Genomic DNA, 18,374 nt, shown 5'->3' with positions numbered 1-18,374 from the left:
CCATGGGAAAATATTCAGCACTCACTCGTGGACTTAGTATTTTTATGTTCTGCACATAAGCCTCATTTATTAACATGATCCAGTTATCCTTTTTAAATTGTTTTATTTTGTTGCTAGATATGTAATATATTCATGTGTCTTTAAAAGGCATCCCATGACCCATGACCGGGCAGTGGTGGCGCATGCCTTTAATCCCAGCACGTGGGAAGCAGAGGTAGGCTGATTTCTGAGTTCTAGGCCAGCCTGGTCTACAGAGTGAGTTCCAGGACAGCCAGGGTTATACAGAGAAACCCTGTCTCAAAAAAAAAAAAAAAAAGGCATCCCATGGAAAGTCTTTCTTGGGGCTAGGGAGATGCACAGTGGGGAGAGTGCTTGCTAGGTATTTTGGTTGTATATGCAAACCAATGCACACATATATTATCCTCAAGGGAGAAAAAAAATCCACCACAGATAGGGTTGGTGGCATACACCTTTAATCTCAACACACCAGATGCAGAAGCAGATGGATCTTTGGGAGGCTAGCCTGAACTACACAGCAAGCTATAAGACAGTTAGGACCACACAGCAAGGCCCTGTCTTAAAAATGGAACAAACAAACAAAAGACTCTACCACAATTGGAGACACAAATGTTACTACTGTCCCACAATCTCTTTCACTCAACAATGTATCTTGGAGCTCCTTTCAGACTAACCCATGGACTTCTTTATTCTGTTTTACAGTAAATACTCTTCTGTTTTAGGGACTGCAGTCATTTGTCACCCCCCACCTTCTCACTGATGGGCATTTATATAGTTTCTAGCCCTTTCAATCAGTGCCACAAGGAGACCTTGTACATACTTCACACCAATTGAAGGCACATAGACAGGAAATAGAAGTAAATTTTCACTTATCTCTTGCTAGGAGATCATATTCCTATGTCCTGGATCTTTGGATAGCTACTTCCTTCTTTTTCTCAGAGGGACACTTTTTGTCTACGCACAGAAGTCTTCAAACTTCTCTGGAGTCCCTGAGATGACTAGTTAGAAATGTCTCTGGTCCTAGTCCAAAGCCCAGCTTCCTATTTTACAAGCAAGAAAATGAAGACCTTAGAACTTGTTATCTGAGAGCTATGGGAGGAGTATGATGTGATGACCTGAGCCCTCTCTGCTTTGTCTGGAGGTCACTAAGACACTTATTTAGGGGTCGTCTAGTCTCAGTAATGGGGAGCTCACACCCACCCACTACGGTAAACACAATCTGAGACACAACACAACCTCCTTGTCTGCTTTCTTTATGGTCCCATTCTGGAGCAGTGAGTCCCCTCCCCAGTTCCCTCTTCATTCCTCTTTCCTGCACCCCAAACCCCCTCTCTGGTTCCCTATGAGAATGACCCCTTCCACACATTATATGCTTCTCCTTCAGGAGAGACAAAGAGAACACTGTCCTGGAAAATATGGTATTAAATTTCCAGTTCCCACTTCTATTGCATATCTGCTGTGTGACTCTCAGGAACTGCATTCATCTCTGTGCTTCCATTTCCCCACGTGAGAAATGAGCTTTGAAAAATCTGTAGTCCATAGGGAAATTCAGAACATGACACATTCTGTGATGGACCGCTAGAGAAGGACACATCAAAAATTGTTGAGGCTGCTGAATATTATTAATACAATTCACAGGACCACAGGAAACGGTGCAAAGAACCTGTCTCTAAAGGCATTGTGAATACAGGTCCCTAGAATCCAGAGAGATCACTGTTTTTAAAACAATCTCACCATGGGGTTTCTACCCACAGAGAAATAAAGTTAGCTGCTCTCAATACCTCTGAAAAACACATCACTTTGGGAGAATATGGAATTATTTTTTAGCACTCCCCTTTTCTTTTATAAGTACATGTAACCTCACAATAATAAACACATTAACAATTCAGAAAAAGAAAGGAAAAAAATCACTGTCCAGTTTTAGACCTCAATCTTCCTTTATCAAGACTGGAGGGAGGATGGGAGGGAGGGAGGAAAGGAGGGAGGGACGGAGGGAGGGAAGGGAAGAGACCACCACACACACACACATGCACACACCAAGCATGGGTCACAAAGGGTGGATGTGGAGCGAATTAAACGGGTGGGGCACAAAGCAGGTGTATTCAGCTGTAGTGAGCAGAGCAGTTGTCTCCAGTTAGGTTTTGAGAAGCTCAAAGCAGAAAGAGAGAGGACGGGCTTGGCTTTGGAAAGGCTTCTCTGAGGAGGTTTCAGAGGGAAAGGCAGCCAAGATGAGCGAAGAGAGAAGACTGGAGTCCTACGTTTCTGGATGAGTGCCAAAGAAGTGTGTAGGGGTCGGGTGGGAAGATGCCAATTTGGACTCCACCAAGTGTGTTGTTCCTGGCTTTTTGTGGATGCGACGGTCCTCCAGAGGTCGCTGTTCTCCAGGAATCCACCCATAGCTTCTGAGCGGCTAGGCCCGGACTCTGACTGGTCCCTCATTCAGCTTCCTATAGGTTTAAGAGGTTCCACATGTACCCCACCAGCCTGGGAATTCTGTAGCATTTCTCTGCCCATGCGAGGACCTACTACTTCACCAGTCATTTGGGAAAATGAAATGTAACGATGCACAGGGAAACTGAGTCCCTAAGGTTAGGCACAGTTCCCTTCTGCTCTTGCCCAATTTAGGATACTAGAAGAGCGGTCCATTCCCAGAGTGCCGCTGTTCTAGACGGAGTGTGAGATTGGTATGAAGGAGGTCGTGACCCGTGCCCACCAGGCTCTATGGCAGCATCGTAGCTCTCCACACTCTTCTCTCTCCCCGACTCTCATCGCTCCTCCCTAGACCTGCACACTAGCACACAGCCTTTCCCGCTGAGGTCAAGCGGCCAGACCCACACCGGGTCCCCGCAGGTTTCAGAGGAAAAACTTTAAGTTTGAACAGCCAGCATTCCAGGGAAATCTCAGGTCACCAGGACCCAGTGAACACCAAGTGAGATCGGAGTGGAAATCTATAAGAAGACTGCCGCTCTGGGCATTCTTGACCATACTGAGCAAGATAAACGAGGGAAAAGATATATACTCAGAAAAACAGACCCTCGGACCTAGGGCCCATAGAATCCACCAAGGAAAGTGTAGAATTGGAGCACATGCTTCAGCACACCTGGAATTGTCCCCACTTACTGGCTCTGCCGAATCTCAGCTCTCTTGCGAAGCTTAGCTTAATCCAGTCGCCTTGAGCTCTTCGGATACACTAAGCAGGAGCCTGCACTCCTCAGTTTGGGGGTGGTGCTGTTTTTACCCTCTCTTGAGCTTGCAACCCTCTTCCCACGAACGAGACGAAGCTTATTCTGGTTCCAGCCGCCGCTGCCGTCGCAGTCGCAGTCGCAGCCGCAGAGTAGGTCATAGGTGCTTAAACAAGCCTCCCCCTACTTTGTTTGAAGATGGAGGGGTCCTTGGCCAGGAGTGGTGGAACCAGAGAAAAAGGATGTCACCCTAGCTGTGGGACAGAGCAGAGGCAGCTGGGGTTGGGTTGCTGAAATCACGATGCATATACTAGAATCCCAGTCATCTGTCATCTCTGTGCCTAGGGTCTTGGCCATCAATTGGCTCGTCCATTTTTTCGGGACAGGATCTTGAGTCTCTACCTCCAAATTTAGCCAAGGAAAACTTAGATTCCAAAGCAAATTTAGAGACGGAAGTTGTAACAGCTGCAGACTTTTTTTGTTGTTGTTGTTTGTTTTTGTTTTGTTTGTTTTTTGTTTTTGCTTTCCCCAAGGTTAGCGGATTGGTAAATAAATTTGTAAAAGTGCATGGACATGGTATGCCCTGTTTCCACAGCCTAGTAGTGCCTGGGGCAGGCCAGTGTATTCTTCAAGCTCCAAACTCTTAAGACTGCAGGCTATGTTCTTAGAGTCTAGGGACATACTTTCCCGTCATCAGCTTATACCCTAGCAGAATCGCCACTGACTTAATTATATCCATACAACCTCGGGAGAGCTTTTCTTTCCCAGATCCACAAAAATGGTTTCTCCGTGGGGCTCTTAAGAGAAGCTGGAGAGGGAGATAGCTTAGAAGCCAGTGGAAACCACATATATGTCACAGTAAGCACAACTCCTGGCCAGTTATAAAAACATTTTGGAATGAAGACCTTGCAACAGACACACCGTCTCCTTGGGAGCATCTTCTCAATTGTTCCAGGCTGCTCAAGTTGGGTGGCTAAGCAGTGAGACAGATGGAGGTTGCTGGGACTTAACCTAAGACCACCTCCCCCCAGGCAAGATGGGTCCTAAAAAGCAACTATTTGGATAAAGAGAGGGTTTCTGGGATGGGTGGGCTATAACGTAGAACACCTCAAAAATCTCAAAAAGAGCACTATTCTGCCCTGGCCCTTCCTTTCCATTCTCGTTAGTGTTAAGTTTGGATGACTCCTTAAGGAGGTGCCCACTGCTGCCCTGAAGACTAGAAGCTGGGGGTTCTTGACTGCTTTTCCCAGCTGGAGTCTCAGCGAATGAGTGTCAGGGCGAGGATACAGCATCTGGCAACAAGAGCTGGTAGTGTCTTGCGCGAAGCCTTAAAAGAGATCTGAGAAACAAATGCTTTAGCCAGCCCTACCCGGAGGCTGAACATGTAGCTGGAATCTGAAATATTAGGAGGGCACTGGAAAAGCCAGAGGTTCTTCATGGGTTTGCCAGTTTCGAAGTGAAGGTAAAACAGATTAGATGACACCAATGCTGGTTTTTGAGCTGGGTAGGAGTAAGGATGTGGTTGGTGGTGTGGAGTATCTGAGTGGAATCTTGTGGGGGAGGGTACTTCGTTAAGCAAAGCAAACTTGAAGTATGCATTGTTGCCCGAGCATCCCACTTCCAGGGCCACTAGTCTGCTCAATTTACTGTCCCTGTTTTGAGTGCTAGACCTATTCTTTTTCCCAGGGGATACTTGGTTTATGCAGACCCAGCACCCTAAGTGAGTCCCCTTGTTCAGAGGTCCCAGAGGGGCTTGGAGAATCCCTACCATCATCCATGAAGATTGCTGTTAGATAAAGGGATTCACCCATCTTTACATGTATTATGCTTACATTCAGCAAATTTCCTCCTCATAGCCTTACTCTGAGCTTATCCCCCCTCCCTGTGTGTGTGTGTGTGTGTGTACACGTGCACACATATTTCAGCACACACTTTAGAGATGTTACTGTGCCTAGAGTCTATGTAAGCAGTGGCCTGTAATGGCTGCCTTTACATATTGGTCACAAGATAAATTCATCTTATTTTATTTAGTTACTTAATTCTGAGTGAGGGCCTCATCTGTAGCTCAGACTGGTCTGGAACTTGAAGCAAACCTCCTGCCTCAGCATTCTGAATGCTGAAGTTACTTATGGAGCGGTTTACCATCATGTCAGGCTTGAGGTAGGTGTTTCAAGTTTTATTTTAGAGGAAGAGACAGGCAAAAAGATTAAAATTAGCCAGGTAAGACAGCTGGGAACTGGTGAAATAAGTCCTCTGGCCCTACTCTTAATCGCGCGGTGCACACCAGGAAAGTAGGACCCTGAAAGGAAGTTACCTAATGAGGGTCACAGAGCGTTGGGACTATGGGGCACAGCAGGTACTGAGGCCGCCTATGCCGGAGCCTTGGCCACTGTGCGGCGCTGTTGAGGCAACCGTCAGCCTCTGTCCAGTTCTTACCCTCTCCCAATCCCTTCCAGTCCCAAGAGGTTGAAATGGGCTCAGTATAAACCGGAGCGACTTGTTTCTGGGTCCTAGAGGGAGAGCAGGGAAGAGGGATTAAGAAAATGGGCAAGAATCCGGCTAGTAGAAAAAGCGTACTGGACCAACTTTCTGTGGAGAAAGTCCCCAGATAAAAAGGCAACACTGGCCCAGGGCTGAAGTTAAATTTCTTCGGGGGAGGTCTCCGTGGGAGTTCTGTTGTAAGAGCTCTCTAAATCCAGAAATTAAGAGCGGGATTGTTAGACTTAGGAACAAACATCCAGGAAAACGCAGTTTCCTCAGGAAATGCACGAGGGTCAAGAGAGACAATTACAAAACTGAGATGCTGAGACAAAAAAAATCGACCCTGCAAACCCAAGCTAAGGACCTGTGGGCTTGTGGAGATTGCGGCGCCTGCGGAGACGAATCACTAAGAGGAGTGAGAGCAGACCGTCTTCTCCGGGACAGTGGCAGGGGAAGGAGAGGACTACCGCAGACATTTCTCACCTCTTTGAGTAGGATCTACCGGCGCTAAGTTTGCTCCTTCGGATCACTCTCCCCTCTAGTCGGCCGGAACCTCCTTGGCCTCCTTTAGGTCCTTGTCCGCGGCGTCGGTCTGGGCGTCTTGGCTCATTCGCGATCCATCCGCGCTTCGGCCCGGGTGGCCCGGGCGCCGCCTTGGGTAGATGAGGAGAGGAGGTTTGTAACCGCTGCCTCCATCAGATACAGCTGCGCCCGCAGAAGCCTTGACTCTCAGCGACTGAGTGCACTGAAGGTGGTGGCTCCAGGGAGCCACGGGGTTGCGGGAGCTGCGAGAAGAAAGATGACCCGCCTCCAGCCAAGCGAGCCTAGCTCCCGCCACCGCGGCAGTTTGTTCCCGCCGGGCCGGGGAGCAGAGGACCTCTGCCCGCCCCCTTCCTTCCCCGCCCCACCCTGCCCAGGGAGCTCCGCCCCGGGCCCACAGTTCTTCCGCCTTAGGCTGCCACCAGGCGGGAGGGACTAATCTCCCGAAGCCCCACTTATGTGTCTAGGGGCCCAGAAGCCCAGATTCGACCGAGTAACGGGCTGCTTCACTGCTTTTCTCCGGTGCCCGGTTTTCTAGTCCCGGGGCAGCACCGGTTAGGTGCGCCCTGCAGGGTGAAAGTGCTAGAGTCTCAACAGCAGGGGGCGCTGAGGAGCTAGGGGACATCCTCTCCCTGTCCTCCGCCCCCTCCCCGCCCGCGCGCAAAACACACTGGTCCGAGAAGCAGCACGGCGGAGCCGGAGCCGCGGGCCGAGCGGAGCCGGAGAGCGGCGGCGGCGGAGGCGGAGGCGGCGGCGGCGGCACCATGACCCTGGGCAGCTGCTGTTGCGAGATCATGTCCTCCGAGAGCTCCCCGGCCGCGCTGTCCGAGCCCGACGCAGACATAGACGTGGTGGGCGGCGGCAGCGGTGGGGGGGAGCTCACAGCCCGCTCCGGGCCCCGCGCCCCTCGGGACGTGCTCCCGCACGGCCACGAGCCTCCCCCGGAGGAAGCCGAGGCGGACGTGGCTGAGGACGAGGAAGAGTCGGGAGGTTGCTCGGACTGCGAGCCCCGCGCTCTAGCGCCCCGGGGGGCGGCGGCCGCAGCGGGAAGCCCGGGGCCCGGCGTGCAGGCAGCCCGAGGCGCAACGGGGCCGGGGCCGGGACCCGGGCCACCGTCGGGGGGCGCGGCGACACGGAGCCCTCTGGTGAAACCCCCTTATTCGTACATCGCGCTCATCACCATGGCCATCCTGCAGAGCCCCAAGAAGCGCCTGACGTTGAGCGAGATCTGCGAGTTCATCAGCGGCCGCTTCCCCTACTACCGGGAGAAGTTCCCCGCCTGGCAGAACAGCATCCGCCACAACCTCTCCCTCAACGACTGCTTCGTTAAGATCCCCCGCGAGCCGGGCAACCCGGGCAAGGGCAACTACTGGACGCTGGACCCGGAGTCGGCCGACATGTTCGACAACGGCAGCTTCCTGCGGCGCCGCAAGCGCTTCAAGCGGCAGCCACTGCCGCCGCCGCATCCACACCCGCATCCTCATCCGGAGCTGCTACTGCGTGGCGGGGCTGCCGCGGCCGGGGACCCTGGCGCCTTCCTCTCGGGCTTCGCCGCTTATGGCGCCTACGGCTACGGCTACGGGCTGGCGCTCCCGGCCTACGGCGCACCTCCCCCGGGCCCGGCCCCACACCCGCATCCGCACCCGCACGCCTTCGCCTTTGCCGCCACCGCGCCTTGCCAGCTGTCAGTGCCCCCGGGCCGCGCCGCTGCGCCTCCACCCGGACCTCCGACGGCTTCGGTCTTCGCCGGCGCGACTTCGGCGCCGGCCCCTGCGCCTGCCCCGGGATCTGGCCCGAGCCCCGCAGGGCTGCCTGCCTTCCTAGGCGCAGAGCTGGGTTGCGCCAAGGCTTTCTACCCCGCGTCCCTGAGTCCCCCCGCAGCTGGCACAGCGGCCAGTCTGTCCACGGCACTCCTGCGTCAGGGCCTCAAGACGGACGCCGGCGGCGGTGCGGGTGGCGGGGGCGCGGGGGCAGGCCAGAGGCCTTCCTTCTCTATAGACCACATCATGGGCCACGGTGGTGGCGGGGCCGCACCCCCGGGCAGCGGCGACGGTTCCCCGGGATCGCCATTCGCGGCAGCCGCAGGTCCTGGGGGTCAAGCCCAAGTCTTGGCCATGCTGACTGCCCCGGCCTTGACTCCGGTGGCTGGCCATATCCGCCTCTCGCACCCGGGGGACTCACTCCTGTCTTCAGGGCCCTCGTTTGCCAGCAAAGTCGCCGGCCTCAGTGGCTGCCACTTTTGACCGCACCGGGCTCGGGGCCAGTTAGGCCCTCACTCCTTAACCTCTCTGGGGAGCTCGGCCGGTCCCAGCGGAATTCAGGGAGTCTATTTATGAAGAGTCTCCAGACCTAGGCCGTCTCGTGTGATCAGGCATTGCAAGCTGCAAGCTCAGAATGTCACCGGCAGTTGGGACGAAGCGGGCTCCCCCGGCTCCCCTGATCTACGCAATAGGTTTAAAGCGGAGATCGCTTTTCTGTTTGAGCAGCAAAAAGGAGAGCAGGAACCTTCCCTGTTTCTTGCCTCTGCGCCTCTCACAGTCGGAGAAGAATGCTTTGGCAGAGAGATACGCCTGTCGGTTGTTGGATCGCGCCAGAATCACCTATGGCTTGAAAAATCCACTGCCCCATTTCTTCCTCAACTTTGAGACCCGCTTATCCAATATTATAATTTAAAGACATCTGTTATCTGCTTTGTGCTTAAGAGAAATTTTCAAAAAAAATTTTTTTGGTTCCTTTTGCTGTTCTTCAAGGAAGCTGGTTCCCTCCAAGCCTAAGACAGGGTCTATACAGTCGGGAAGCTAAGAGAAGTGAACCGGGGTCTCCACAATCCTTGAAGAAACCGCGGAGCCCATTCCCCCGCCCCCCGAGGAAAATGTTTTCTCTCTGGTGTTTGGCTGTTGCTTTTTTTTTTTTAGGAGCCCTTTTTGGCGTTTCCTGTGGTCCATAGGCCCAGCTATCCAGGGCTAGCGGACCTCTTGGCCTTCTCCTCTGCCCCAGGCCCTGTGATATTTATTGTAGTTAAAGGCAATGAGAGTGGGTGGGAGAAGAGGGTCTGGAGAGGTGGGAATTGGGTGGGCAAGGGCACAGAGCTGTGGCAGGGGGGTCCTATAATTATGTGTAAATATCTGTACAATGGGCTGCCCCCTTTCTCTGCATTCTCTGTCCACTGGTGTGCATTGATTTAGACTTCTCCACTTAGCGGAGACTCTGTGAAATCGTCTGATGGTCTGTGTGGAAGAAAAAAAAACCTGTCTCCCTCTCCCTCTTCATTGGTGTCAATTGAATAAATGTATGTGAACTTAGCAGCAGTCACCAGTTCAATCTGCTTGCCTGAACTCCCTTGTCCTTGTCGGGGCTCTCCCAGAAGACCTCAAGCTCCCCAGCAGAGGGAGAGGGAGAAAGCGCTAGAAAGGCGAAGGAAGCCTTGAGCTAGTCAGATGGTGGAGGGAGGCTCTATACACTGCTGTTGGCTTTCTCCTTCGAACTGGGCCAGGTCTCTGGAAGCCTGTGACCACTTTCATTTTCACTCTGGTACAAGGAAGGGCAAAAGCCTGGGGCTGGGCAGAGAGGGATTCTGTTTCTACTGCACCCTAGAAGTCTCAATTTCTTCTAGTATAGATTTTAGTGTAGCCTGGGCAGATTTCAGTGCTAAGTACTGGAGCACCGTGCCTGCTGAGTACAAGTCCCTGCCTCTTGAATCATATTTTATATGACTCTCTGTTTCTGTGTGTGCCGGGGCCTTTCAATGGAGATTCTGGTGATTTGTCTTGGTCACCCTGGGTTTTTTGTTCGTTCCTTCGTTCGTTTGTTTTGTGTGTGTGTGTGTGTGTGTGTGTGTGTATAAGAAGTGTATTTCAGGCATGTTTGAGCTTTTGTTTCTATGTGTGTCCATGAATATGTGCTCTGATTATCAGTCACTCTGTCTTTAATAGGAGGGCATTTTGTTCTGCCCCTAGAGGGCCTTTAGAACCCCCACTCCCACACACTTCTGACAGTGGAAGGCTTTATTTTAGGGACTCTGCAAACTGAATTTGCTTGAGTGGGCTAGAGGATATGATCAACTAAGCAGTGAGTGGGGGTTCACTCTGCTAGGGCAAAGGCGTTGGTTCCTGGAGCCATGTTCACAGCCAGAACCCCCTGCTAAGGACAAACCTGGTCAGATTAAGACTATCCACAGTACGTTGGACCCTTGTGCACTCTGCCTTGTGCTTTGGGATTCCCGGTAGCCAGATCTGTAAACACCGGGGATGTGTGTGTGAGTGTGTGTGTGTGTGTGTGTGTGTGTGTGTGTAATACTTTGGGTAAAGTGGAAGATGGTTATCCCTTTTTCTGTATATTCCACTGAGATTGTAGGCGAGGCATGGGGAAGTGCAGGAAGAGGCTATGCTTCCAGCCTTTACAGAACACAGTCAGAGCAAAGGTTGAAGACAAATAACAGAGAAAGTAGAAGACGGTGTCAGAAACCCAGATGCAAAGGACTTGGGGGTGTGGACAAAAGAAATTACCCAGGCCTCCTTAGTATCCCTTAGCTGGCAGAGAAAGAAGGTGTAAGGAAGAGGCTGCATCAAGATCCAAAGGGGAAAGCACTGGAGATGGGGAGGGATTGTTGAGGTGTCAGAGTTCCTCCTCACTGAAGGTCTCCAGGGAGACAAGGCTCAGGTGTGAGTGGTGAGCACAGTTCTTCTGTCAAGATGCCAAGAGTCCCCCTCCCCCCATCTCTGAACGACTAAGAGGTCAGGGAGATAGAATGCAGCGGGCTACCTTCCCACCATCTTACCAAATAGACCAGAAGTTAGATTAGGTTCAGAGGTCTGGAGTGAGGAATATTCGCCAGTATTGGGATAATGGTCTCTGACCTGCTGCTTCACTGACTTGCATGGCTCCAAACCTGATGAGTATGGTTTTGTTTCTTTTTACTTGAGAAGGGGTGTATGTGACCGGCACAAGTCAGTGAACATGTTTGTGTGTGTACACACATGCTGGGGAAACTGTTTGCTCTGGGGGGGAAAAAAGACATTTCAACTCCATAATCCTTCGCCATGAATATTAAATATAGATATTAGTTTGGAATATTAGATCCTACATATTAGTTTGGAGTTTTGAATAAAAGTTGAATTTTTCCCTGTCTCGAAGAGATAAAGTCAGACAGAACTCATATTGGATGGTAGATAGGTAGGTGAGCCGGCTATAACTGACTGCTACTTACAGGGTAGTGGAAGATTCTTCTAGATGAATTGCTATTTGTCCTGGTGTGTGTGTGTGTGTGCATGTGTGTGTGTGTGTGTGTGTGTGTGTGCCAATGGTAGAAATATGGGTTTGCCAAAAAGGATGAGATGTGTAAGAGTTTTCTAGGGCTCTTGGAGTCCCCAAGGGGACCCTCTACTCAGACTCTAGCTTCCCAATGAGTCAACAGGTCAAGCCTGGTCCAGAGAAACCACCCGTGCTCAGCTGGCAGCCCTGGGGAAGGTTCCAGATGCTAAAAGCAAGGAAGAAGGGGAGGTGTTTAAAATTTTGGAGTCTGTTAGGTTGTGTTCAGAGCTAAGATGTTAGAAGCTGAGAACTTAATGCAGAAGGGAGTGATTGCAGGGTTTGTAAGATAGATTCCTCCTGGCCGGCTGGAGGTACTCAGTCGCCACTCCTTCCCCATAGATCTGTGGGTGCCTAGGACTGGTGTGGGCTCAGTTAGGGGCCCAAATTCCTGGTGAAATAGGTCTTCCCATCTGAACAGCTCCTCAGGCTTTCCTCCCTACTTGGGTGGAGGCAGGCGAGGTCTCTCGCCTCAGAGGTACCAACAATCGGTGACAATAAGAAAATATCCAGGGCACACCTTGATCTCTCCAAGGTGAGAAAAAAAATTGGTAAGAAATCAGCCTGAGGTTCTGAGAGTGCTGTCGAGAGCAGGCGGTTTAAAGGAGAAGAAAATTGGCGAATTTCACTGGTCAATTTCACTTCATTTCGTTCAATTTCGTTCAATTTCATTCCTTTTCATCCGGCGCCGGGAGGCCCGAGGCCATAAGGAGGGGGAGGGGGGGTCTTTCCGGGCAGAATTTCTCCCTCTTGCAGATTTACTTTCTACTGCTGTGAAGAACAGTCTTGATTCTCCAACTTTGACATACGTTTTCTCAGCATGGCTAAGGGCAGACATTTTATTTTATCGACCAGTATTTGGTCTGAGTGATCGAGGCCCATCCGTGAGCCTGCTGCCCAGTCTCTGTTGCGACCCAATTAAAGTAGTTAATTCTTTTCACCGCGTATTCCTCCCCATCTTTCTTTCTTTCTCTAGGGGTTCCCCCCCTAGACCACCCAGGAGCCAGAGTTGGAGGGGGACACTTCCCCTCCCTATCCAATTTGTTCTCGCCACAGCAGGCGCGTCTTCGTGGTTACAAAGCACTTTTCCCTCCCCGATGACTTTTTTCCCCTTTTCAAAAACACTTCTACCTCCACCCTCCCCTTCAACTACCAACCCTCCGCGACCCCCGCCTCCTCCCTCCGCGCTCCGGTTTATTTAAACTTCGCCTCCTCCAGCGCCGCCGTAGTGCTCACTCAATGAAGTTGAAGGCTCGGTGAGCCGAGGTGAAGAGGGTTTGGAATCTGTTGAAAGGGGCGTTTTGTGACACTGATTGGGGCGGGGGTGGGGGCAGTCCAGAAAGGACAATGACCGACTAGCCTGGTTTCCCTGCGCCCAGGGTCAGGCGAATAAAGGAGCCGACGCAATTTAAACGACGGTCCTTGCAAGAGAAAGAGAGAAAAGATTTGGAGTGCGGAGCGTGCCTCCTAAGCTTGCGGCTTAGGAAACGGTGGGAGGAGGCGGTGTACCCAGGTCTTCACGGATGCGATTCGGAGTTTCCTCCCAATCCTGCGCTTTCCACGGAAGAGAGGCGAGGAGCGTTTGGGTTTGTCTAAATTATTTCCATGCATAGTTCAAAAGGCTGTGAAGGCTGGGTCCTGGGAGGCGTCCGGGAGGGCTAACCAGGACGGTGAGACCCAGCCCACATTTATCCCTGGGGCTGGCACTGTGAGGTTTCTGGAGAGACTTAGAGGTGGGCAAGGGTGGGTGGGAGATTGAGGTCCCTTAAGAGTTCAAATATCAGTGTTTGAGAACAAACAAATGATTGGATTTTGAAGCTAGCGCTTCTGATTCTTTTAAGGCTGATATAGACGTGCACCAATAGAGAGCTCCATAAGAAAGATAGAGGTTCCGGGGCTCTGGTTTTGAGAACGAATTTTTCCGCGGGCTGGAGGGCGCGGCGCGCCGTGGGGCGGAGCGGGCACCGCCTCCTTCCAGCCGGCGCAGCGCTGCCACACCACCGCAGTCGCTAGACCTGGGAGGCTTGAGTCAGCCGGAGAAGGAAGGCTTCTGCTGTGACTTTGGCTGCTGGCAACATCCTCGGGGATTGTTTCCAACCATTTTGGGCTCAGTTATCTGTGCAGGGGAGTCCCTTCCCAACGTGGTCTTTTCGCTCCACACGGACTCGAGTAGAAATGTCTCGCAGTCGCTGCTCCGTAGTTCTCCGTCAGCTGGGTTTTCCTCCGGGTAAACCTTTCTCCACGTTCACTTTCCCTTCTCATTGTTGGCCTAAATTTCCTGGTCCTAGAGGAATTCCGAGAGTGAGAGTCTTCACCACCCCTCTATTCCTGCCCAATCTTTCGTAGACCCTAGAATCTCGGTAAACCCGCATTAGACTTGGAGTGTGCGCCACTGAAAAGACAAGTATGCGCTCAGTCTCGGATGCTGGAGTTCTGTAAGCTTCAGCAGCTGAAGCCAGCCAGCATCTTTGAAGGTCTGTGTTCAGTTTCTTCCGAAGCCGACATTCTCTCAGGATTGGTTCACCCTGGGTTACTTTTCTCTATTGAGGCAGAAATATCTTTGGGATTGGGGTTCCATGAATCTTGCTTGGGACTGGAGAGAGCGAATTCTTCAGTGGGACAACAAAACATTTAAACCTAATCCTAACCTGAGATGTGTATTTCCACTTATCGGTGTAGAAACTGCCAGGGTGTGTGTGTGTGTGTGTGTGTGTGTGTGTGTGTGTGTGTGTGAGTGGAGTGGGTACGGTGTTCGGAGCCTTGAGGACACTGGAGTGGACTTTATTGTTCAAATTAATTAGCCTACGGTAACCGAAGACCCTTTCTTTGAGGCCCCCTCCTCCAGCAGGTGTCGGTGCGGTGAACTCCAGGGCTTCCCATTCAGATGTAGATGCGCTGGGCTCCTCTGGGAGTAAGGAACCAATCTTTATGCCCTCATTCTAGCCTGGTTTCCCGCCAGTCAGCCTCTTCCGTGCTCTTCTGATTTATGTCGCACCTGCAGATTACTCTCACATTCTTCAATCTTTTGGGAATGATTCCCGATTCTTTATATTAAAGAAAGCCGCTGGAGGGGCGATAGCTTAAATTAGCCTCGAACCCCAAACTGCCGGAGCAGAAGGGTTCTGAGATCCTAGCTGAAAGGACCCGCCCGAGGTCACCGAGTAGAGTTAGCCTCGGACCTGGGAAGAGATGTCAAGGACTGGAAAACCAGAGTGGATACCGGTGTCCGACGCTGGTGGGTCAGCTTTGTGTCGATTCACCACACCCCTGGCCTTCTCAGACAGCCCTGCTTGGATCATTGATGGGGTGTGTTTGCAAACCTACCACTCCCCAACATGACAGTGAAAAAAAACCAAACAAATAAATTGGGCTGCCTGGAGTAGTGTGTATGCCTTTAATCGCAGTGCTCTGGAGGCAGAGGCAGATGGATTTCTGAGTCGGAGGCGAGTCTGGTAAACATAGTGATTTCCAGGACAGCTAGGGCTACATGGTGAGACTGTCTTAAGACAAAACAAAACAAAACAAAACAAAACAAAACAAAACAAAACAAAAACCAAACCAAACCAAACCAAAAAAAATCAACAAGCATATAGATTTCGAAGCAACTTCTAGTTGAGCTCTGATGTGCCCAGCAATCTTTTCTGTCCTCCCCCCCCCCCACATTCGAGTCGGATTAAAGATGTAATAGGTATGTATGTAGCGTTTGTTTGCAGGGTATGTGATCTTTTCTGTTGATGGGGTTAGATATGCATTCTGCTCCCGCTTCTGTGCTGACAAGTATTTGTTAATTTGCATATGCTAATGAAGATGTTTGTGACCCCTTTCAGTGTGCGCCTGTGAGTGTGGAGAATGTCCTTGGAGAACTTGGCAGAGAGTGGAAATATGTGTGTGGAGAGGATTGGGTGGAATGGTGGCTTGGCCCTTTATTCCCTAGACCTGTCTATCTTCTCTCACTTTCCTCCCCAGATGCAGACAAAGCTAGAGATCTGGAGCGTGGAGGAAAACTGCTGAAGGTACCATGATTTGGCTAGCAGAGGAGCAGGCTGACTTTCTCCTTAGGCTTGCCCATTATGGGCAGTTACTGTATCTTACCTGAGCTTTAGGTCCTGGTTGTTTCAGATTAGCTAACAGGTACCATTGTCCAGCCTCTTCCCGTCTCCCATGCAGGTCTGCCAGACAGCTTCCTCTACTCCAGCTTGTATAGAACTTGGCTAGCTGTCCTAGGTGTCTTTGGAGCCTCTGCTTTCATTCTCGGGGGAACTCCTTCTGTGTCAAAGGAAATGCAAGTGCAGAGAGCAGGGCCACTAGAGCTTGCAAAGTAGCCAAGGCTGTCTAGACAGTGGAGGGAGGATGGGGACCAGAGTTTGCCTAAAGATGCTTGGCAGCATCTTGGGGTCTACAGGTGAATCCTGCATTCTCTATAAATCAGCGTAGACAAAGTACTCATTTGGATGTTATGAAGAAATTCAAACTTCAACTGCCCTTTCCCCCCCACAGTCAGGACACGGGAAGAATAAAGCAGTCGGTGATTCTGGCAAACTAAGATGAAGTAGATTGTCTTTAGGTGAGCCAGGTGCTGATGGCAGGAGAGAGGAGTGCTGGTGAGCAAAATGCTGCCTGACCTTAGAGTTGGGGAGGAGCCAAATCCTCTAGCTTCTTAGAGGGGAGAAGATACGATCGCAATTTGCCAGCCAGCCTGTCTTTTTCCTGCTAGCTCTTGAGGTACTGGCTTCCTTTCCCCTCTATTTCTTCCAGTTAGATGAATCCTACTGACTCTAATTCTGCTGGACCACCTAGATGCTCCAAGCTTTGCCTCACCCTATGTCCAACTTTTCAAAAAGCGGGGGATAAAAATGGCCCTGGCTGTAATCATTGTTTCTTGGGTGGGATGTACTTACTGGTGTGTATGTGTGTGTGTGTGTGTGTGCACCTAAGTGTGTTTTCTCTCATGCGGTATTAGGAATCCTGACTTGTACTCAGCCTATGAGTGTCTGGTAGACTTTAGTTTTCTTTCCCTCTCCTGGGGCTTCATCTTAGCATCTATTGTGATGATGGTTATCTATACTCATGGTAGAGAGGGAGAAAAAGGATTCCCAGTCTGGCAATGGTGCTGACTCTCTTTGACCTCTGACTAAGACTTCCTACAGGGCCTCAGTTTATTTGTTTGAACAGAGTTGGATTAAGCCAGATCTTGCTCTCTGCTCCTGGGTCAGTGCCTCCTCTCTCCTGGCAGGCTTAACAGTCTTTTTCCAAACCCAATTTTCTTAATGCAGTGAGGGTATAGGCTCTGACTTTTTCTGGGCTCTGCAGAAAACCCTGGCAGCACCTGTGCCCAGAGGTGCAGCAAGCCAGGAGAGAGTGGCTCACTTCCTTTCTTGGTGGTGTGGTACTTTTATGTGGGACCCTGGGGCTTTTTCTCCCTTGGCAGAGGCCCTAAAGAATTGAGCAGGACTGAATGGGAGCAGTGGTCCCCAGGGAGGACTGAGTCTGTCTGCAGTGAGGCAGTCCTTGAACTCAACACCAACCATGAACTCTACAGCAGTGTGAATGTGAGTCTCTGCCCATGCTGGGTTTTATACTCGTCCCAAGCATCTTCTTCTTGCACAGCCAGGATGTGAATGAGGAGGGGTGCTGAGAGACAGAGTTCCTCCTGGAAACACATGGGTCAGGATGAACACCACAGAAGAACCATTCCAAAGCCCGAGAAGGGACGTGGATATGACCCGCTTCTTCCATAAAGGCTTCACTGAAACCAAACTTGAGAACTTAAGCTTCTCCTCCCTTTTTAAGAGGAAGGGTGGACTCTTAGAGGATAGTTGGCCGAGTGGATGTCTGTGCCCAGATCCTGGGGAGTAGGCCTGGCCATAGGACTCTCCCTGTGGCCTGTTTGTATCATAGATTCACTGTGGCAGACTCCAAGTCTCAGATGTGCTCCAGCATCTAAATTGTGTTCTGTGAGCAGGAGTCCCAAAGATGTGGGCAAGAATCTTTGGTAGCAGTGCAGTTCCTGAAGGGTCCAGGGTCTGAGTGAACTCTGTCCTTCCCCCAACTGTGAGAGACACAGAGAGCAGAGCCTTAGAGTGAAGGCTCCTGAAACCCTCCCTGGCAGGGAGCCAAGTGCTTACTGGCCAAGCCCAACCACCTGGGGGCGCCGATGGTCCCAAAGTCCAGGAGTATATCCTCTTCCGCCCAGGACTTCCAGAGCTAACAGAGATAACCCTCCTAATGGTGGCGACCCTGCTTCACCTCAGCATAACCTTCCTTGGGAGGCTGATTCTGTAAGCCAGGAGGACTTTGTCCCAAAGTCAATGACCTAGTGCTAAAAAGGGATGACCCTGAGCCAACAAAGGTGACCCTGCCACAAATGGGTCTGACCTTCTGCTTACAGAGATGACCCTAAAGTGACCCCAAACAAATCCATGCTAACAGGCATGTGCTTAGGCTGTCTCCGTACCCTCCTTCTCAAAGTGTGCCCTGTGCAGAGCAGAGGCTTAGACTGTCTTAGGGTTCCTGTACCCCAGCAGAGCATCCCCCCATCCCCCAAACTGTTAGCTGTTTCACTCCTCTCCTTCTGCCATTTCAGAATTTTGGGGGACACCTGGTTGAGAGAAGGTAGCATGGCTAGGTGCTCCCTACGGTTCTGGAACAGTTTATACCTTCAAGAAGGTAGCTGGGGATGGGGTTGGGGAGAAGAGAGTCCTCAAGCGCACCAATGTTTTTAGGAATAAGACCCTCAGGGACCAGGACTCTGCCTGCCTTTCTCTGTCTGTGGTGCTGGTCCTTGCCTGTTTTGCCACCACACCCTCACCTCTACAGATACAACATCTTTAGTCTTCTCTATTCCCT

General features: G+C 51.3%; 1 protein-coding gene across 1 annotated transcript; it reads left to right on the top strand.

Annotated features, from left to right (window-relative positions):
* Window positions 1–6,552: 6,552 nt before the first annotated feature.
* On the top strand, window positions 6,553–9,527 carry Foxd2 (forkhead box D2). The gene has a single exon (XM_031378226.1). The coding sequence runs from the start codon at window positions 6,986–6,988 to the stop codon at window positions 8,462–8,464; it is 1,479 nt and encodes a 492-aa protein (XP_031234086.1). The 5' UTR covers window positions 6,553–6,985; the 3' UTR covers window positions 8,465–9,527.
* The last annotated feature ends 8,847 nt before the right edge of the window (window positions 9,528–18,374 follow it).

The sequence above is a fragment of the Mastomys coucha genome, unplaced genomic scaffold, assembly GCF_008632895.1.
Source record: "Mastomys coucha isolate ucsf_1 unplaced genomic scaffold, UCSF_Mcou_1 pScaffold18, whole genome shotgun sequence".
NCBI lineage: Eukaryota > Metazoa > Chordata > Mammalia > Rodentia > Muridae > Mastomys > Mastomys coucha.
Note: the sequence above shows the minus strand (reverse complement) of the source record. Positions and strands in the feature narration are given on the sequence as shown.